General features: G+C 38.6%; 2 protein-coding genes across 3 annotated transcripts in view; both read left to right on the forward strand.

Moving 5' to 3' along the window:
* Positions 1-8,587, forward strand: part of LOC131434203 (mucin-2-like) — a 17,642-nt gene extending 9,055 nt beyond the window's left edge. Inside the window, exons 3-4 of the mRNA XM_058600858.1 lie at positions 1-96; positions 7,689-8,587. The exon at positions 1-96 is cut by the window's left edge and continues 1,044 nt beyond it. Coding sequence (XP_058456841.1) covers positions 1-96; positions 7,689-8,587 — 995 coding nt within the window. The remainder of the gene's footprint in view (positions 97-7,688) is intronic.
* Positions 8,588-11,398: 2,811 nt separating this feature from the next.
* On the forward strand, positions 11,399-12,592 carry LOC131435662 (coatomer subunit zeta-1). Of its 2 annotated transcripts, none has more exons than XR_009230523.1 (4): positions 11,399-11,539; positions 11,611-11,990; positions 12,114-12,337; positions 12,392-12,592. XR_009230523.1 is itself a non-coding variant. In XM_058603786.1 (4 exons), the coding sequence occupies exons 1-4, from the start codon at positions 11,525-11,527 to the stop codon at positions 12,437-12,439; spliced, it is 534 nt and encodes a 177-aa protein (XP_058459769.1). In that variant the 5' UTR covers positions 11,399-11,524; the 3' UTR covers positions 12,440-12,592. The 2 variants fall into 2 exon arrangements, 1 of the variants encoding a protein (XP_058459769.1); XM_058603786.1 differs by having other exon boundaries at positions 12,114-12,204.
* Positions 12,593-16,940: the final 4,348 nt, after the last annotated feature.

Genomic DNA, 16,940 nt, shown 5'->3' on the forward strand with positions numbered 1-16,940 from the left:
CATTTCAAACATCTACCGGTACCGCTGTACCTGATTCGACAACTACTACACTTGCTCCAACAACAACAACAGCAACATTTCAAACTTGTGTTCCTTGTGTGCCAATCGTATTTTTCTGTCAAAAGTTAAAGCGGAAAATAAGAAGACGTGGTCGATTGCATGCTAACAGGTTCCCAGTCGCTTTTGCAAATGTAATATGATGTACACAACGAGAGAGAATGAGCACAAAAGTGCCTGCAACCAACCATGTTCAGTATTCAAACATGCAATATTAAATTGTAACTAAAGTTGTGACCAATAGGTGTTGAATTGTCATGAACAGGAGAGACATGGCTGCAACAGAAGTGTTACATCAAGTACCCGGTTAGAACGTGAAACGTTATCGGTTGGTACGAAAATCAAAGCATTATTTCGGGACACAAAATGAAACTTGAAGAATACGAGTTATGAAACGATGCAATCTGGCATTTTCTCTACGATGGCACGCATGCTTTCTTCCGCTGGATGAAGTATAGGGTACTGTTTTCGAACAAACGGTTGTCAGAACGATGCTTTGACACCGGAGTGCAAGTTTTCTAAAAGATCATGAAAATATACGATCGTTAAACTTGTGGCATGTTTTGATTCCGATAATTTCAGTAGGCGGTAGAATACTTGGGATGATGGCCGCCAAATTCATCAAGACTAAATTGAACAACATCCCAGTGAGAAATCCAACAGAAGTGTTTCAAAATCGTGGAAGCATACATGCTTGAAATCAATTGAGAAGAAGAAATATTAAGAAAGAGTCGGTACGATTAGGTCGAGAAACTGTTTTAATAATGCCTTGTGCAAATGTAGATATTATTCGGTTTAAGTTTTATCGGCAAGAGGTGAGATTATGTTAGGAATATTTATTTGTTGATGTACGGAATAAAGAAACTGTAAAATCCATATCACTGTTATTTGGTACCATTGACTTGATGACAAAATTTCCAAAAATAGATTTCCCGCTCCTTATACCGTTTTCGTTTATTGATCAGAGTAGCCCGAAAGCTGACCCAGAGTCGCCCAAACAACGTTTGATATGTTTGTTGTAGCAACCTGCGGACGCTCTAGATCGGACTCCAATCGCGTAGTTTCGCTCTGAAAATTTTCTCGGGTCGCACCACGCATCCATGCAAGTTTGTTTATTTTTTCTTTTTTTTCATGAGTTGTTGTTTAGGGCGCGTACCACGTGTTCGTTTTACTCGGAGTCAGAGTCGCCCGCGTCTAGGTTCAAAAACGAAAACAGTATTAAACAAATTAATACATAATGCCGCAAGTAACTCGCTTTATATGTGCTTAGTTATACACTATTATGGGCACTAGTAGCGAAGTTATGCATTGGCTAATGAACTGCATTGAGAATATTTGTATTGTTGCTGCACCACTAACCTGTAATTCGCTGAAGCGCAACGAAGATTACATGCGATGTCAGTTTAAGTGTCATTTCCTATTTAGTAATCTGTAAAACCATGTTAGATCATAGATATTTTGAAGTCATAATTATGACCCACGTGCTTTCGCAGGAATGAATAAATTTTCTAGATTCAACTACAGGAGCTCACATGCAGACGTTTGATAGAGAGAGCAAAGAAAACCACAGGACTAGGCTGATAGGAGAGGAAAAGAAGCTCAAGGCAAAGGCATATCCGGTTACCTCTTAAGTTGATAATGTATACTAAGGATTAAAAGGGTTTGAGACTCAATGTTACTATATAGTAAAATTTCGTATTATTTTCAATAACTAGTATACCCTTATTAAAGTCCACATTTCATTAGTGTACTGTGAACTTCTGTGAAGGCACATAGCCAGACGAGCGATACGTCACTTAGAGATTTTTTTCTTTTTGCTAGTGCAATCCCACTTTGTCTCAAAGACGGACTGAGAAATGAATCCTTACTCAACTGCTTGTTTCTGAATGCTCGATCAACCCGATTGACAGTTATGTCATTGAAATTTCGCTTACATTATGAATGTGTAAACGAGTCAGGCGACTTACGCTATTTAATTACACTTCAACTATAGGAATGGACAATGCTGACAGAGGTAGGTATTTTCTGATGGTTCCTGCAAGAATTCTTGTATGAACTGACCATTTACCAGTTGTATATATCCGAAGAGATTGAAGATTTATTTTTTATATTATTAGGTACATAATTTATTTTAATTCTGCTAAAAATCAGTACGAAAACGTGCAAAATAGAAGAAAAAAAATAATTGAAAATTTAGTTCGATTTTTCTCACTCAATTCCGAAAGATAATCGAATCTATCGGATTTGAGTAGGAATTCATTCAAAACTGACAATGTGGCATTTTTTGCGATTAAAATTAAGACTTGGCCCTATTAACTTCATTTGGCTACATTTCATCTTCCTTGTTAATTTCATATCAATACGGAAGACGCAGGAACGTACTCAGAGGGGGGATCTGGCCCCGAAATTATGAACCGAAACCAAAAAAAAGTTGGATGAAATGGGTCTGTTGATCCTGCAGATTACACCGTGAAATAGTGGTTTTAGCAGTTTCGTGGCCGAAACTTAACTGCCAATGACAGTGTCCAAAGTACATAAAACGGATTACATTGCACTATTACGCAAAGCAAAGTCCTGGCATTACATTCCTTTTGTGGAATTTGGCCTTTCTGTTTCAACAGACTTCGCAGCCGATTCTTAGTGTACAGAATCTTTGCATGGCTAGTACTATGGATCCTACTGACACTAAGAATCCTTCCAGGTTGGGGCTCGAACATACGACAACTGGTTTGTAAGTCCAGCGCCCTATGCATTGAACCACCAACCCGGGCCCAAGCACTATTACGTAGTATTCGTGAATACGGAGATACAATCTGGGCTCACGTTCACGTCGGCCTTGGCTGAATCGTCTCTAATTATCACGTTGCGTAAACCGCTGTGCCTTCATTAACTTTCCGACTCTGCAAAAATTACGAGTACTTCTTAAACTCTAATACAAGTCAATGTAGAAACCTAAATATGTATAACTGTTTTGAATACTAAAAATTCTGTATTTCTAGAACCAGAAACTGGACTCGAAATTGGTCCATTTTATCATTTGTGAAAATCGGCCTAGCTATCTCAGGTAAATCTATATGCGTTCTGTTTTAGAATTGGATCTTTATTAAATTAAATGTCATCGTTTGGATATAAGTTCGTGAAATAGGCCAAGCAATATTTGAGAAATCGGTGTGAGTTACATTCCGACGTTTTTTGACAGTTTTTTCGATGCTTCCGAAACTGGCCCCTCCCGTAACGAAATTCTAGTAAGACCTGTACATTATAATAGCGTTTCTGAATCGTTGAAAATAAGCTTAACATCGTTTATTTCTTATAGAATCACGATTCTCTTTGTTTAGTAAGAATTTCTAGACCAAACGAAGTTATTGTCTAAATTTTCGTCTGCTACGCAGCGGAAAATTAGACAATTTTTAAATAACAAAACAGTTAGTGGACAAAGTGAAATCGGAAAATTTACTGAAACAAACTAAACCCAATAAGAAATAACAAACATCTTGTTTTGTGGGTTCAAGAAACAATATTTACAGTATCGAACATAATTTTCTGTTGTCAGACCACTCGTCCGGTCTTCGTGACCCGGGGGTATTTCCCGCTTTCTTATATTACTTATGTTTTCAAAAACATCACTAGAAGATTCTGTCAAGATTTTTTTTACAAATTTGAATAAAATCAAAAACTTTCCTTGGTAAAAACGTCACCTTTTCGATTTGTAAACAGCTATGTCGAGTTAATATAGATTTAAATGTGGCAACTCTGCACACTATACAAACCCGCATACGCATGGCTGCCAGATGGCTGACTAAACGCTGCCAGCTGGAAAAATATGGCTGGTAGACATTCTGGTGACCGACTGCCTCACCGCTGCCAGATATACAACTCAAACGATACAACCGTATCCACCAGGATTTTTCCACATTGAAATCTTTGACATTTTCAGTGAAGGTGAGAAGGTGAAAACGCTCGGCTAACTCAGATACAGGCGACTTTGTTTTGTCAAATTGGATTTGACAACCGTCACTGAATCAATTTTGGTAGCCGTCTGGTGGCCATGGCTGCCCAGGTAGCCAAAATGCTATGCGGGAAATTGAACAAAGCACACTGTGTGCTAGACAGGTGCGTTTTCTTCTTCTTGCGTACCAGCACGTACCGATCGTACCAGCACGGAAGTCGAATCTGAATGAAATTGCACAGTGTCTTTTAAGACACTGAGAGCTTTAGTTTGAATCATGATTTGAAAAAATCGGTTCAACCGTTTCGGTGAAATTGAAGTGTATTCCGAATTTGGAGTTTTTCTTTACTATTACCGGCGCGTTTGGAAGCAGAAACCGGGCACTAGTAGTCCCAAAGTAGTTTTATATATCCACCAACTAACAAGTTCTGCTTACTAGATGAATTTACCAGTAAATTTTATAAAAATGTGCACATCCTTTCACCATCGTTTGTGAAAAAACACACATGAAATTGAAAATTTGTACTAATCGCACTGTAATTTTGGAACCGGAAGTCGGATCAGGATAAAATATTCGGAGACTTCATTAAAAATTTGCACCTTTCATTTGCATCTAAGTTTGTAAAAATCGGTTAAGAAATTTCCGAGAAAATTGAATGCACATTTTCTCATAGATTTGCACATATTGCCTTGTAAATCCGGAACCGTAATCGGAATAAAATTTGATAGCAATCAGTGAGTGGAAATTTTTTTCATTTTTTTGCATCACCCTGTAATTCCAGAGCCGGAAGTCGGATCAGGATAAAATTCAATAGCGATCTATGGAACCAGAAGACCTTTCATTTGAATCTGAGTTTGTGAAAATCGGTTCAGCCATCTCTGAGAAAATCGGGAGACATTATTTGTCACATACACACACATACATACATACATACATACATACATACATACATACATACATACATACATACATACATACATACATACATACATACATACATACATACATACATAGTTTACATCGGTTCGAGTCGTCGGGGCATCAGCGAACCGGAAGCCATGCTCCAACCGAAATCGGTGCCGGGAGAAATTCCTTCTCCGAGGAACTCTCCGTCGGGGTAGTCTAGGTCCTTAGTCGGGGACTAGACGAGTAGACCGTAGCGTAGTACCGTTAATATCGTCGTGGCACCAGTGAACCGGAAGCCATCCTTCAACCGGCATCATTGGATCGACCCAGGCATCCTTACGGTCGGGTCGTGGACGGGTACCGGAGGCGCGGGAGAATTTTTCTTCTCCGGGAAACTCTCCGTCGGTGTAGGCTAGATTCATCGGCGGGGATCAGTCGAGTAGTATGGTGCGACGTAGCGGCATTGGGTCGTCGAGGCGCCAAAGGTGGATCGAGATGGATAAAGAGAGAAACACAGGAGCTCATTTTCTCCCAAACGAAGAAGTGCATGAGCACAGCCTTCCCCGAAGTTTTGATACTCATTGCCCTATAATTTAGGAACCGGAAGTCGGATCTAAATGAAATGGTACAGTGTTTTTGAAGACACTGCCATCTTATAACTGTTTTGTTCTTGTTTTACCTAGCTTCATTCCCCTCTTCTCTAGGTACGTGACTGCCTGTAAGAAACACTAAATTTCAATATTGAAATTTTTGTTTCTTATCTTGGCTATTTCAACTAAGACGTAAATGATCCCACAAACATTTTCGACTATTTTCTTATAGTCACGTAAATCAGAAACAAAATAACTGTTTTTCACGTAATTATTCAATTGTATCAGAATGAAATTAGCTGAACGGAAAAAAAAAACAGATTTGAATCGGAAATTGTTCAACTCTTACTTTTCTAGATTTACTAATCAAACGTCTCTTTTTCGAGAATTAAAAGAATTGAGTTTTAATTATACTGATTAATTTTTTAGCAAATTCAAGTTCAAGTACTGTGTTTAAGAACAATTTAAGATTAACGTCAGTCGATGATCGATTGCTGTTGAAGAGAATGACAATAACAGTTTGAATTTTATTCTTGAAAATACTACATGCTGAACATATCACTAGTCGACCCATCAGCAACATCAATTGTTCGGAAAAACGAGAACTATCCGCTTAGTACAATTAAAAAAAATTGAAAAAAATTGAAATTCCGCCGCCTTGCATTTAAAGTTTTTTACAGAGCAACTTTAACATTAGATGTTTAGTATACGATTGATGCATCACAATTTTGTTTACTGCTCCAGTACTCACGTGATTGGACAAATTTTAAAATTAAAAAAATAACTAATAATAAAACAACAATTCAAATCGCACTGTATTTGAGTTTAGTCAATAAAATGTATGTTTTAAAGATCTGAAATGGTTATAATATTGACCTCATCCAAGTTTTAGAATAAGTATCGAAATTCGTTCTATCAACCTGGTTGATTTCCGATTTGATTAACAGCAGGCTCGAAAAATTCGATTAGATAGTTAGTTTTATTTTGGTTTTAAATCAAAAATTATAGTTTAAAAAAACAACAATCGATTGGTTGTTCCAAATTTTAAATAATCGCATTAAGAAAGTCAACTAATAATTTTGTTGTTTTCGGATCGCAGATGGTCCCGTGTAGCTATTGATTTTTTTTAATTCGACTTCCGGTTCCGGTATTACATAATGGTTCTAATATATAGGTCTGGTTAATTGACGACCAATTAAACTCACTTTGGATTTTAATTTCTGGTTTCTGAAACACCGAACGTACTTCGATTCTACTAGGAATACTTGCGTAAGATCAGCGCCCTAAGCATTGATCCGCCATCTCAGTAAAAAAACACTACGAATCTTAATTGAAACAGATTTTAAAATATATGATGAATAGACCAAAGAAACTAGGAAAAAACTATTAAGTGCATTTGGCATAGATTTGCGTGACACTCCTTCTCTCATCTCAGTTTGGTTAATTCGTCACTTTCTCTGTCTATCAAAATTATTTACCAACTCAACTAATAACCTGCTGGTTGTAATTCCGCAATACGGTTTATTCACACCAATTGGAAAACAGTACACTGAAAATCATCAAAACAAATAAATTGAAAGATATCCATTTCACCGTTTGAGCACGTGTTTCCTGAAACTTCACTTTATCTTCGAAGGCAACATTTCTCTATATACGAAAGCGCATTTAAAAAATGCTGAACAGTATCGTTTCAACTTCTACCCAACGGTGAAATCGTAGCACGTGCATAAATGCTCCTTTGAAAGTAGCTACAGTACTTACTTTCCCATACATCTCAAAAGTCAAGAGCTCCCTGCAGAATGTCAGTAAGAGTACTGCTAATGGTGATAATTAATGCATATTTTGTTTTATTAGTGTTTGCGAGCAGTGAGTACCGTAAGTAACATTGTGATTTTTGACTGTAATATGTGTATTAAAAATATAAAATATTCATGCAGCAAAATGTAAGAAAAATGAGGTGTTGTCTCCGAGGTCTCTTTGCTGTGAACCAACATGTGTAGAAGATTGTCCATATAATTCCGCGAAAAAGTTCTGCTCGAGTAAGCCCAGCTGTATGTGTAAGAATGGTTTCGTACGCTTCAAAAACAAATGCATTCGTAAATACAGATGCCCGAAGCCTTGTAAGTAATAAACTGCCTTCTTGTAAGATCGGCTTGAAATAATTAAATTTAATCATATCTTTCAGGTGACACCAACATAACTCTATCGACAACCACAGTGAGGTACACAACACCAGACGATGATCTCACACCAAAGCCCCCAGTATCGTGTTCTTTATGTAGATCTCGCATAGAACCACGAAATAGTACTCAACACGAACGACGAAATCAATGTGCGTTTGTGTACAATACAAAACGTACTTATCCAGGAAATAACAATACAGATCTAGCCGATCTAATAGTCGTCGATCCTCCCAACCGATCAGACCTTTATCTACCGGAACCTTACTACAACAAACGCGTTCCAGTAGAGCCGAACAATGTTCCGCCGTCATGCTGTGGTCGATCGTATGGTAAACCACCACACTCGGTAGCACCCTTACCCTGCTATCCGAAAACGCCACCTCCAATGCCATGTACTGAGCCAACAGAACCTCCTTGTCGCACCACAAAACGTCCTTGTTCTACGATTCAACCAACACGACTGCCTCCGATTTATCGACGCTGTTCTAGGCCAACTACCAAACCGCCAACGACGACAACAAGAACTCCAGCAAAGTGTAATCGACACCAAACTCTTAGTGTTTGTCGACCGTGCTGTGTTCCTACCTGTTACAATGACTGTAGTAATGTAAAATGTTCTAAAATTTGCATAGCGGAATTAACCTGTATTTGTGCCGCCGGATATGTGAAACACGAGGGCAGGTGCATTCCCAAAGAACAATGCCCTAGAAACGCTCAACATCCGGATTATCTGAAAGATTCCAGGGAAGATGAAATACATTTACCTAGAACTGGCTACACACCGTTTTTGCATAACTCGGACGAATCGAATCAAGACTCGTCGTCTGCCGAAGATTCTGGTCCTAGCGGGCAAGATTTCGATTCGGAGTACGACGATGATTGCGATCAACTTAAAAAGTAACAGTGACTTCCGCTTGACTATGCTGTGCAAAGTCAACTCTAGACTAGTTTATAATGTATAATAATAAACTGTAATCAATTTTCATATAAAAATATGCGTGTTGAAAACTGCTACTTCAACCGAGTCTCAGATGACCGAATCTCTTAAACCATTCGGTTTAGATCAACGTGCTTCAATGTGTCCAATAGATGTTGGTATTCAGAGTGGTAAAAGAGAAAAATAAAAAGGCACAAGATTCAAGAAGAATTAAATCAGTATGAGTCTTGCGATTGGATTTAAGCGATCATAATGTGTACATACGAATTCAGTACTGGTTTTCTTCAGACTAGGAGCTTATAAACCGTTGTTTATGAAAAAAGTTCAAACAACAGTTTTACCCAAGTAACCAAAAAGTTGTATGTATGTAAGTGCATATAGTGTCTTATATCTGCCTTAAACACGTATTTATTAATTTAATAATTTGGGAGCAGGGAGCTGATCTACAATCTCTCTTTAGAAGGCATAAAACCTCCTCATCTTTTATACCAGGGGTTCCCAAACTATTTTGGGTCATGAACCCCTTTACTAAAACTAACTTAGATCTCAGACCCCCATCAACAAATTCCTATGAAAATTCAATTTTTTGCCTTTTTAATATTGATGTACAATACTTACCAATTACTGCTAATGGTCAAATAAATACAACTTTTTTAGCGAAAATATTTCAAATAACAACTTATATCAAACAAAAGGAGTTCCATTTCAAGACCTCGTCGACCCCCATAGTCAGTTTTCGTTTACGTCCACCCCCGCAAAAAGGATATCGACCCCAAGGGGTCTATATCGACCACTTTGGGAACCCCTGTTTTATACCAAGCAAATTCCTGGAATTACATTCCTTTTGTGGAATTTGGCCTTTCTGTTTCAACAGACTTCGCAGCCGATTCTTGGTGTACAGAATCATTGCATGGCTAGTACTATGGATCCTACTGACACTAAGAATCCTTCCAGGTCGGGGCTCGAACATACGACAACTGGCTTGTTAGACCAGCGCCTTATGCATTGAACCACCAACCCGGGCTGTTTTATACCAACAGTTTACAATAATCCACCAGGTGTAAGTGTTGCTTAATACTAAGTAGTATTATGCCTCCAAGCTATGGTTGGGAGTGACTGGCTTGAGCTTGAGAATTTGTGGTTTTTAATTTCTTGTAACAAGTACTAAAAACCTAGCTTTTGAGTACTGGAATAAGAAAAACTTCCACTGAATAGCTTGGATGCGTTGGATATCGAGTTGATAAAAGAAAGTTCAGACGACAGAAGTGTATTCCAGAATAGAATGAACCAGTGCCAAAACCAAAAATAAAACCAAGTATCGTAAAAGCCTTAGGGATAACATATTCGACGTGATCCTTGCAATTAAGTTTAGATTCCAACAGTTAAGTTTAAATCCTCCATGGTCGATTCTCGCTTGAGAAATAGCGCAGTTAAATATTACGATTGTGCGTTTGAGAGTAAAAGAAATCACGGAACAGTTCGATGGGTTTAATAACATTCTATTGAGGTCGCACCAGTTGGAGAAAATATCCAACTGCAGGAATCTGGCATCTTTGTGATCTTTAATAAGATGGAACGATTTGAAATCTTCGGTAAAAGATGATTTTAAGCATTGTGCCGATAGGTTCAAATCGTTCAAATAAAGTAAGAATAAAAACCCCGAGTTAACTCGAAAAGGTGCAATTGTACAGACTCCGATTTTAGCTATCATATTACGGACCAATCAGGTACGAATGCAGCCAATTCAAAAAAGAATCCAATTCAATTCCATTGAAACTAATTCTGTTCAGTTTGGCAATAGCTATTTGGTAATTCTCAATGAATTTCCGGTTTAATATGTTAGATGTTTTGTGTTACTTTTAGTGAAACATAAGTGCCGTTTCATTACGTTGTATTGATAACCGAAACTGCGGAAAAAATTCAATAGCAACCTGTGAAATTATGAAACCTTTCATTTGAATAGAAGTTCGCTCTGCTTTTCTGGAAGTGTGTTCCATTTTGGAGTTTCTCATCACTATTCCATTTTGGAGTTTCTCAACACTATTAGTACTATCGAAACTGGAATCCGGGATTCTATATAGATCAAGTTTGTATCAACATTTACCAGGCTTTTAAATTAAACCCAGTTTCGACCCAACTGCTGTCAAATGTATAGATTTGACACTGCCATGTGACATATACATATGTGACCAATCCTTTGAAACTATACCGTGGTTTCATCAAAATGGCTCCATTACATCCTCTCAGCAGGCGGTTCTATTTTGTTGGTCGTTGAGCGCTTATTGAACGACATACTACGTTCATTGGACCAATGATCCAACGTATTGGACCAATGAAGGACCACCGTTGAACGTTTTTCTAAGAGGGCAGGAGACCGATTAGACGGAACTCGGGGGTTAGTTTTAACTTTAAGCTAAAACGACATGTTCAGTGTGTAATATTCAGGTTTGTCATCTCTGAGAAAATTTGGTGCTTCCGGAAACGGAGAACGGGGTCCAGTATAACCAAAGACGAATTGTAGTCGCTATGTAGTTTAGATGTAATAACGTGTGTTTTATTGGCAATGTTTATCAAAAATAGAAAAATATTACTACGGCAAAACATTTAATAAATCAATTTAAATCGGTTTTCAAGTTTTTGGACTTGAAACTAAAAAGTAGATTCTAAGCAACTTATATGTTATTAATTCGATTTATGCGTGTGATGAGCATGCCTTAATTTTATAGCAGAATACATTAGCGCCACCAAGATATGAGTTTTTGAAGTACAGTTTGTTTTGCTGGTAGTTCGACAGTAACATCCACGTCAAAAGATTAGTATTATAACTTTTCCAATTCGAATGAATTAATCTCACGAAACTTTGCTCACGTACTGAATTGAACATTACAGACAGAGTCTAAAATGGATTCGTTATTGGTAAGCAGTTTACTGAATTGAAATCTTCTCGGAACCTGCCTATACTAATTTCAAGATTGGTTCACATTTAGGAACCCACTTTGTACACCATCAAAGGAATGTGTATTCTAGACAACGATGGAAACAGAATATTGGCCAAGTATTATGATAAAAACGTTTTTCCCACGGTGAAGGAGCAAAAGGCATATGAGAAAAACTTATTCAACAAAACACATCGTGCAAACGCCGAGATTATCATGCTTGATGGACTAACCTGTGTCTACAAGAGCAATGTTGATCTGTTCTTCTACGTGATGGGCAGCACACATGAGAACGAACTGATTCTTCTATCGGTATTGAATTGCCTGTTTGACACAGTTACTATGATTTTGAAGAAAAACGTTGAGAAGCGAGCGGTGTTGGAAAACTTGGACATAGTCATGCTAGCGTTCGACGAGATTTGCGATGGAGGGTGAGTGAGCAAATTATTTTCTGGGAAATGACCCGATTGATTCCGAAATGTACTTCAAATATATATCAAATGTGAAATATTATCTATGTTTTAAAGTAATAGAAACATATAATCCTATTATAGAATAATTCTGGATGCTGATCCTTCATCTGTAGTAAAACGAGTTGATTTACGAAACGACGACATTCCGATAGGAGAGCAAACTGTTGCACAGGTAACTAATGCCATCCATGGGCTATTTTGGTGAACATTGTTCATCAAACCATCATTACTGCACATCGATAATTGTAATAGACCGATCAACATAGAATACTTTAGTATAAAGATTGATATTAAACCACGAATACGTAATGGTGAAAAAATGGAGCTGACTATATTGTATTACTATTCTTCATTTACAGGTTCTGCAATCCGCTAAAGAACAATTAAAATGGTCTCTGCTAAAATAACTTCATAGAAGTCCACCAGTAGTACTTCTATTCGACCACAATGACGTTTTCAAATGCAATGGTCGTCTACTAATCGTAAGATTATATTCGTTTTAGAAATATTTTACAATCATAGCGAAAGAAGAAATAAATATAATACAATCTGCAAATGCATCACTTATTTTAATGTTAATTGTGGGTTTCTCCTATCTCAATAGCACGAAAAGTGTCCTCTAGTTTATAGGAAACTTAGAAATAATGCACACCTCGATTCTGTTTTCCAGTCGAATATGAAATGTATTTTTGTATTTCGATCGAATTCAAAATTTTCAAACAAAACATAACTTGGTCGAAAAAAGTGCTTATATTCTAAAGTTATAATTCGCAGTTCTCGAATCTCATGTGTGATTGGAGCCTTTTCAAGAGCTTCGCTTATATTCATAGATTCGTATACGATTCACGTTTAATATGAATAGCCAGTCAGAATAGTTTGAATCTAAGTTTGTGGGCATCGCTCATACCGTCAACTGGAAACCGGAATTGCCGGAATGACTTTGCTTAGCCATCAACTAACAAGATCTGCAATCTAGAAGATTTTGCAAATCAGATCTCGGTAGCTTGTAAAGAAAAGGATTCCCCGTGCCTTCGAAACCAAAGGTAGAAACCAAATCAAATTCAGAAATTTTCTATGAGATTCTAGACCTTTCCATATGATGATAAGAGAAAAAATAGTAAGTGGAGATCTAACAGATCGGATGAAAAGTTCGTATCGTTTCTATGAGAGGGCGCCACTAGAATTAAATCCATACCATTTTCAGTTAGTACCAACCTTCAAAAGATACGTGTATAAATTTGACAGCTGTCTGATTATTAGTTTGTGAGATATTGCATTTTGAGTGAAGCTACTTTTGTTATTGTGAAAAAATGGAAAAAAAGGAATTTTGTGTGTTGATGAAACACTACTTTTTGAAGAAAAAAAGTGCCGCCGATACCAAAAAATGGCTTGATGAGTGTTATCCAGACTCTGCACCGGGCGAAGCAACAATTCGTAAGTGGTTTGCAAAATTTCGTACTGGTCATATGAGCACCGAAGACGAAAACGTGAACGTGAAAAAAATCCACAAAATGATTTTCAATGACCGTAAAGTGAAGTTGATCGAGATAGCTGACACCTTAAAGATATCAAAGGAACGTGTTGGACATATTATTCACGAATATTTGGATATGAGAAAGCTTTGTGCAAAATGGGTGCCGCGTGAGCTCACAATCGATCAAAAACAACAACGAATTGATGATTCTGAGCAGTGTTTGGAGCTGTTATATCGAAATAAAACCGATTTTTTTTCGTCGATATATAACAATGGACGAAACATGGCTCCATCACTTCACTCCGGAGTCCAATCGACAGTCAGCTGAGTGGACTGCACGCGATGAACCGAACCCAAAGCGTGGAAAGACTCAACAATCGGCCGGTAAGGTTATGGCGTCTGTATTTTGGGATTCGCATGGTATAATTTTCATCGACTACCTTGAAAAGGGAAAAACCATCAACAGTGACTATTATATAGCGTTATTAGAACGTTTGAAGGACGAAATTTCAAAAAAAATGCACCGTGTCACAAGTCGATGAAAACCATGCTGAAATTGAACGTATTGGGCTTCGAATTGCTCCCTCATCCACCGTATTCTCCAGATTTGGCCCCCAGTGACATTTTCCTGTTCTCAGACCTCAAGAGAATGCTCGCTGGTAAAAAATTTAGAAGCAATGAAGAGGTAATCGCTGAAACTGAGGCCTATTCTGAGGCAAAGGACAAATCGTACTACAAAAATGGTATCAAAAAGTTGGAAGATCGCTATAATCGCTGTATCGCCTCTGATGGCAATTATGTTGAATAATAAAAACGAATTTTGGCAAAAAAATGTGTGTTTCTATTAAATACGAACTTTTCAGCCGAACTGTTATCAACGGAGTGTAGTCATTGCCGTTTCAACCTTCCGAGCGAACGGACGTGATTTGGATTTACTGCGAAAGCATTGAAAACCAGTTGTGTGTGTGTGATAAAGTGGTCGGACGATATTGTGTGATAGACAATAGTGCTTTTTCCTCTGATAGGTTTTTTTTTCGTATTATATAATAGAACAGTGCCTTATTGCGAGCGGTCGATCGAAACGGTACCGTTAGCCGATTATTGTTTCGCCGATCAAGGCCAAGTGTGAGGATTATAAACAAGCGGCCATTGTGTGAGGATTATATATAAGTGTGCCTTTTCCTCTCGGAGGTTTTTTGCACATCATCAAAGCGGCGATACGCCGATCGACGAAGTCCAGCTTGGTGTCCCCCGTTGGATCTTAGTTAAGTACCTTTACTTCGTTTATTTTTATTTCTTTATTTGACCATTATATTTCCCCCCGAATCATTTGTTTTTGCGCGGAAGTAGTTCCGCTATGTCTAATTTAAAACCTGCCCCCCCCGCTCCCGATGTTCAAATGGAGACTTCCCTTGTCAGTAAAAAGTCCCGCATAAAGAGCTATCCTGATGGGCTCGCACTACCGGCCGGGCCTTACGCGGTCTATTTCCGGACCAAATCAAAGGAAAAAAAACTGAATATTTTAAAAATATCGCGGGACCTGAATTCGCGATATAATACCATAAAAAGTATAGATAGAATACGGCCAGACAAGCTCAGGGTCCTGTTTACCAGCTCAAAACAGGCTAATGAGCTTGTTCAAAATGATCCTTTTACGCTGGAGTACCGCGTCTACGTGCCAGCTCGTGAAGTCGAAATCGACGGTGTGGTCACCGATTCGAGTTTGACTTGCGAGGATATTCTTAAGTACGGGGCGGGTTGTTTTAAAGACCCCTCACTTAAGAATGTCAAGATACTGGATTGCAAGCGATTGCATTCAGTATCGATCGCCGGGGATGGAACAAAGTCTTATCCCCAATCAGACTCTTATCGTGTGACCTTCGCCGGCTCGGCATTGCCCAACTACATCCTCTTGGACCGGGTTCGTTTGCCTGTTCGTTTATTTGTACCCCGGATAATGAATTGTACCAATTGCAAACAACTGGGGCATACAGCTACCCATTGCAGCAATAAGCCACGTTGTGCTAACTGTGGGGAAGCTCATGCGGACGGCTCTTGCGGTAAGGATGCTGAAAAGTGTCTCTACTGTAAGGAGGGTCCGCATGACCTCTCTGACTGTCCCGCTTACAAACTGCGAGGAGATCGGATGAAGCGTTCCCTGAAGGATCAGGAATCAGGAATCAGAACAAATTGGCTCAAATGGCACGTTCCCCTTGATATTTGGAGATTTGTGCCTTGCCATCAATTTGTTTTTAGCATCATTTTCCCGATATATAAGAGGGAAGGATTGAAAGGAAATGGTAAGGGTTGGACTAGGAGGATGGGAAAAATTGACGACACAAAAACACATAAAAGCAGAAGTAAATTCTGCACCCCTAAGGGATGCCGAACAATCTGCTGAGGATCACATTTAGTGGAAGCAGAAGTAAATTCTGAACTTCTACGAGGTCCCGAACAGTCTGCTGTTAATAAAACCTCCAACTCCCGAGAGGATTTGAAGATCTTACAAAAGCGACACCATTCTGCACTCCCGGAAGAATGCAGAACGATTCGCAGTATGTACGAGCAGAAGTAAATTCGGCACCCCCTAAAAAATGCCAAACAATCTGCTAAACCCTATTTAAGGTAAATACAGAAGGGATTCATTCACTCCAGGAAGAACGATGAACCCTTCTGACTATAGCTCCTTACCACATTGGGTAAGAAACGAGAGAATATCCTTCAATTTTAGCTCCGCATACACAGACTCAACCATGTATGGAGAACCAAAAACCCGGATACGTAGCTGCGTCAATGCGGGACAGTTACATATCAGATGATATGAAGTACCATAATCGCATTCACACAAATCACACGAATAATACTCAGCACGTTGAATAGTAGCCATGTGATAATTGAGTTTGCAATGTCCAGTCAGAGCTCTGACCAGAATACTGCAATGATGCTTGGAGAAATGCAGTAGACACTTTGACATTTTCAGATTTAAATCTGGTAGAAATGCTTTTGTCTGAGCGCAAGTTTGCAAGCTGCGCCAGTAGCTGGCATGTTTGGATACAGCCCAAGAACGAATCTTGTGCTTTATCCAACTAGTTGAAAGTGGTAAAGCTGGTTCAGGACCAACGAAATCATTCGTTGCACCAGCTCTAGCCAACTCATCAGCCCATTCATTTCCAGTAATACCAGAATGGCCGGGTACCCATAAGAAGTAAACAGCATTTGAAATGCTGAGGTCTTCAATTTGAGTTCGACATGCGATCACTAGATTCGACCGTGAGTCATTCGAACTGAGTGCTTTTAAGGCTGCCTGACTGTCGGAACAAAAATAAATTCGCTTACCACAGATCCTCTGCTGAAGTGCCGATTGTACTCCACACAGAATCGCGTAGATTTCTGCTTGAAACACAGTACAGTATCTACCAAGTGAATGAGACTGC

The sequence above is a fragment of the Malaya genurostris genome, chromosome 3 (assembly GCF_030247185.1).
Source record: "Malaya genurostris strain Urasoe2022 chromosome 3, Malgen_1.1, whole genome shotgun sequence".
NCBI lineage: Eukaryota > Metazoa > Arthropoda > Insecta > Diptera > Culicidae > Malaya > Malaya genurostris.

Coding starts and splice junctions, on each gene's coding strand:
- LOC131435662 (XM_058603786.1), top strand. Junction 11,991..12,113: donor GACGAGATTTGCGATGGAGG/GTGAGTGAGCAA, acceptor ATCCTATTATAG/AATAATTCTGGATGCTGATC. Junction 12,205..12,391: donor GAGAGCAAACTGTTGCACAG/GTAACTAATGCC, acceptor CTTCATTTACAG/GTTCTGCAATCCGCTAAAGA.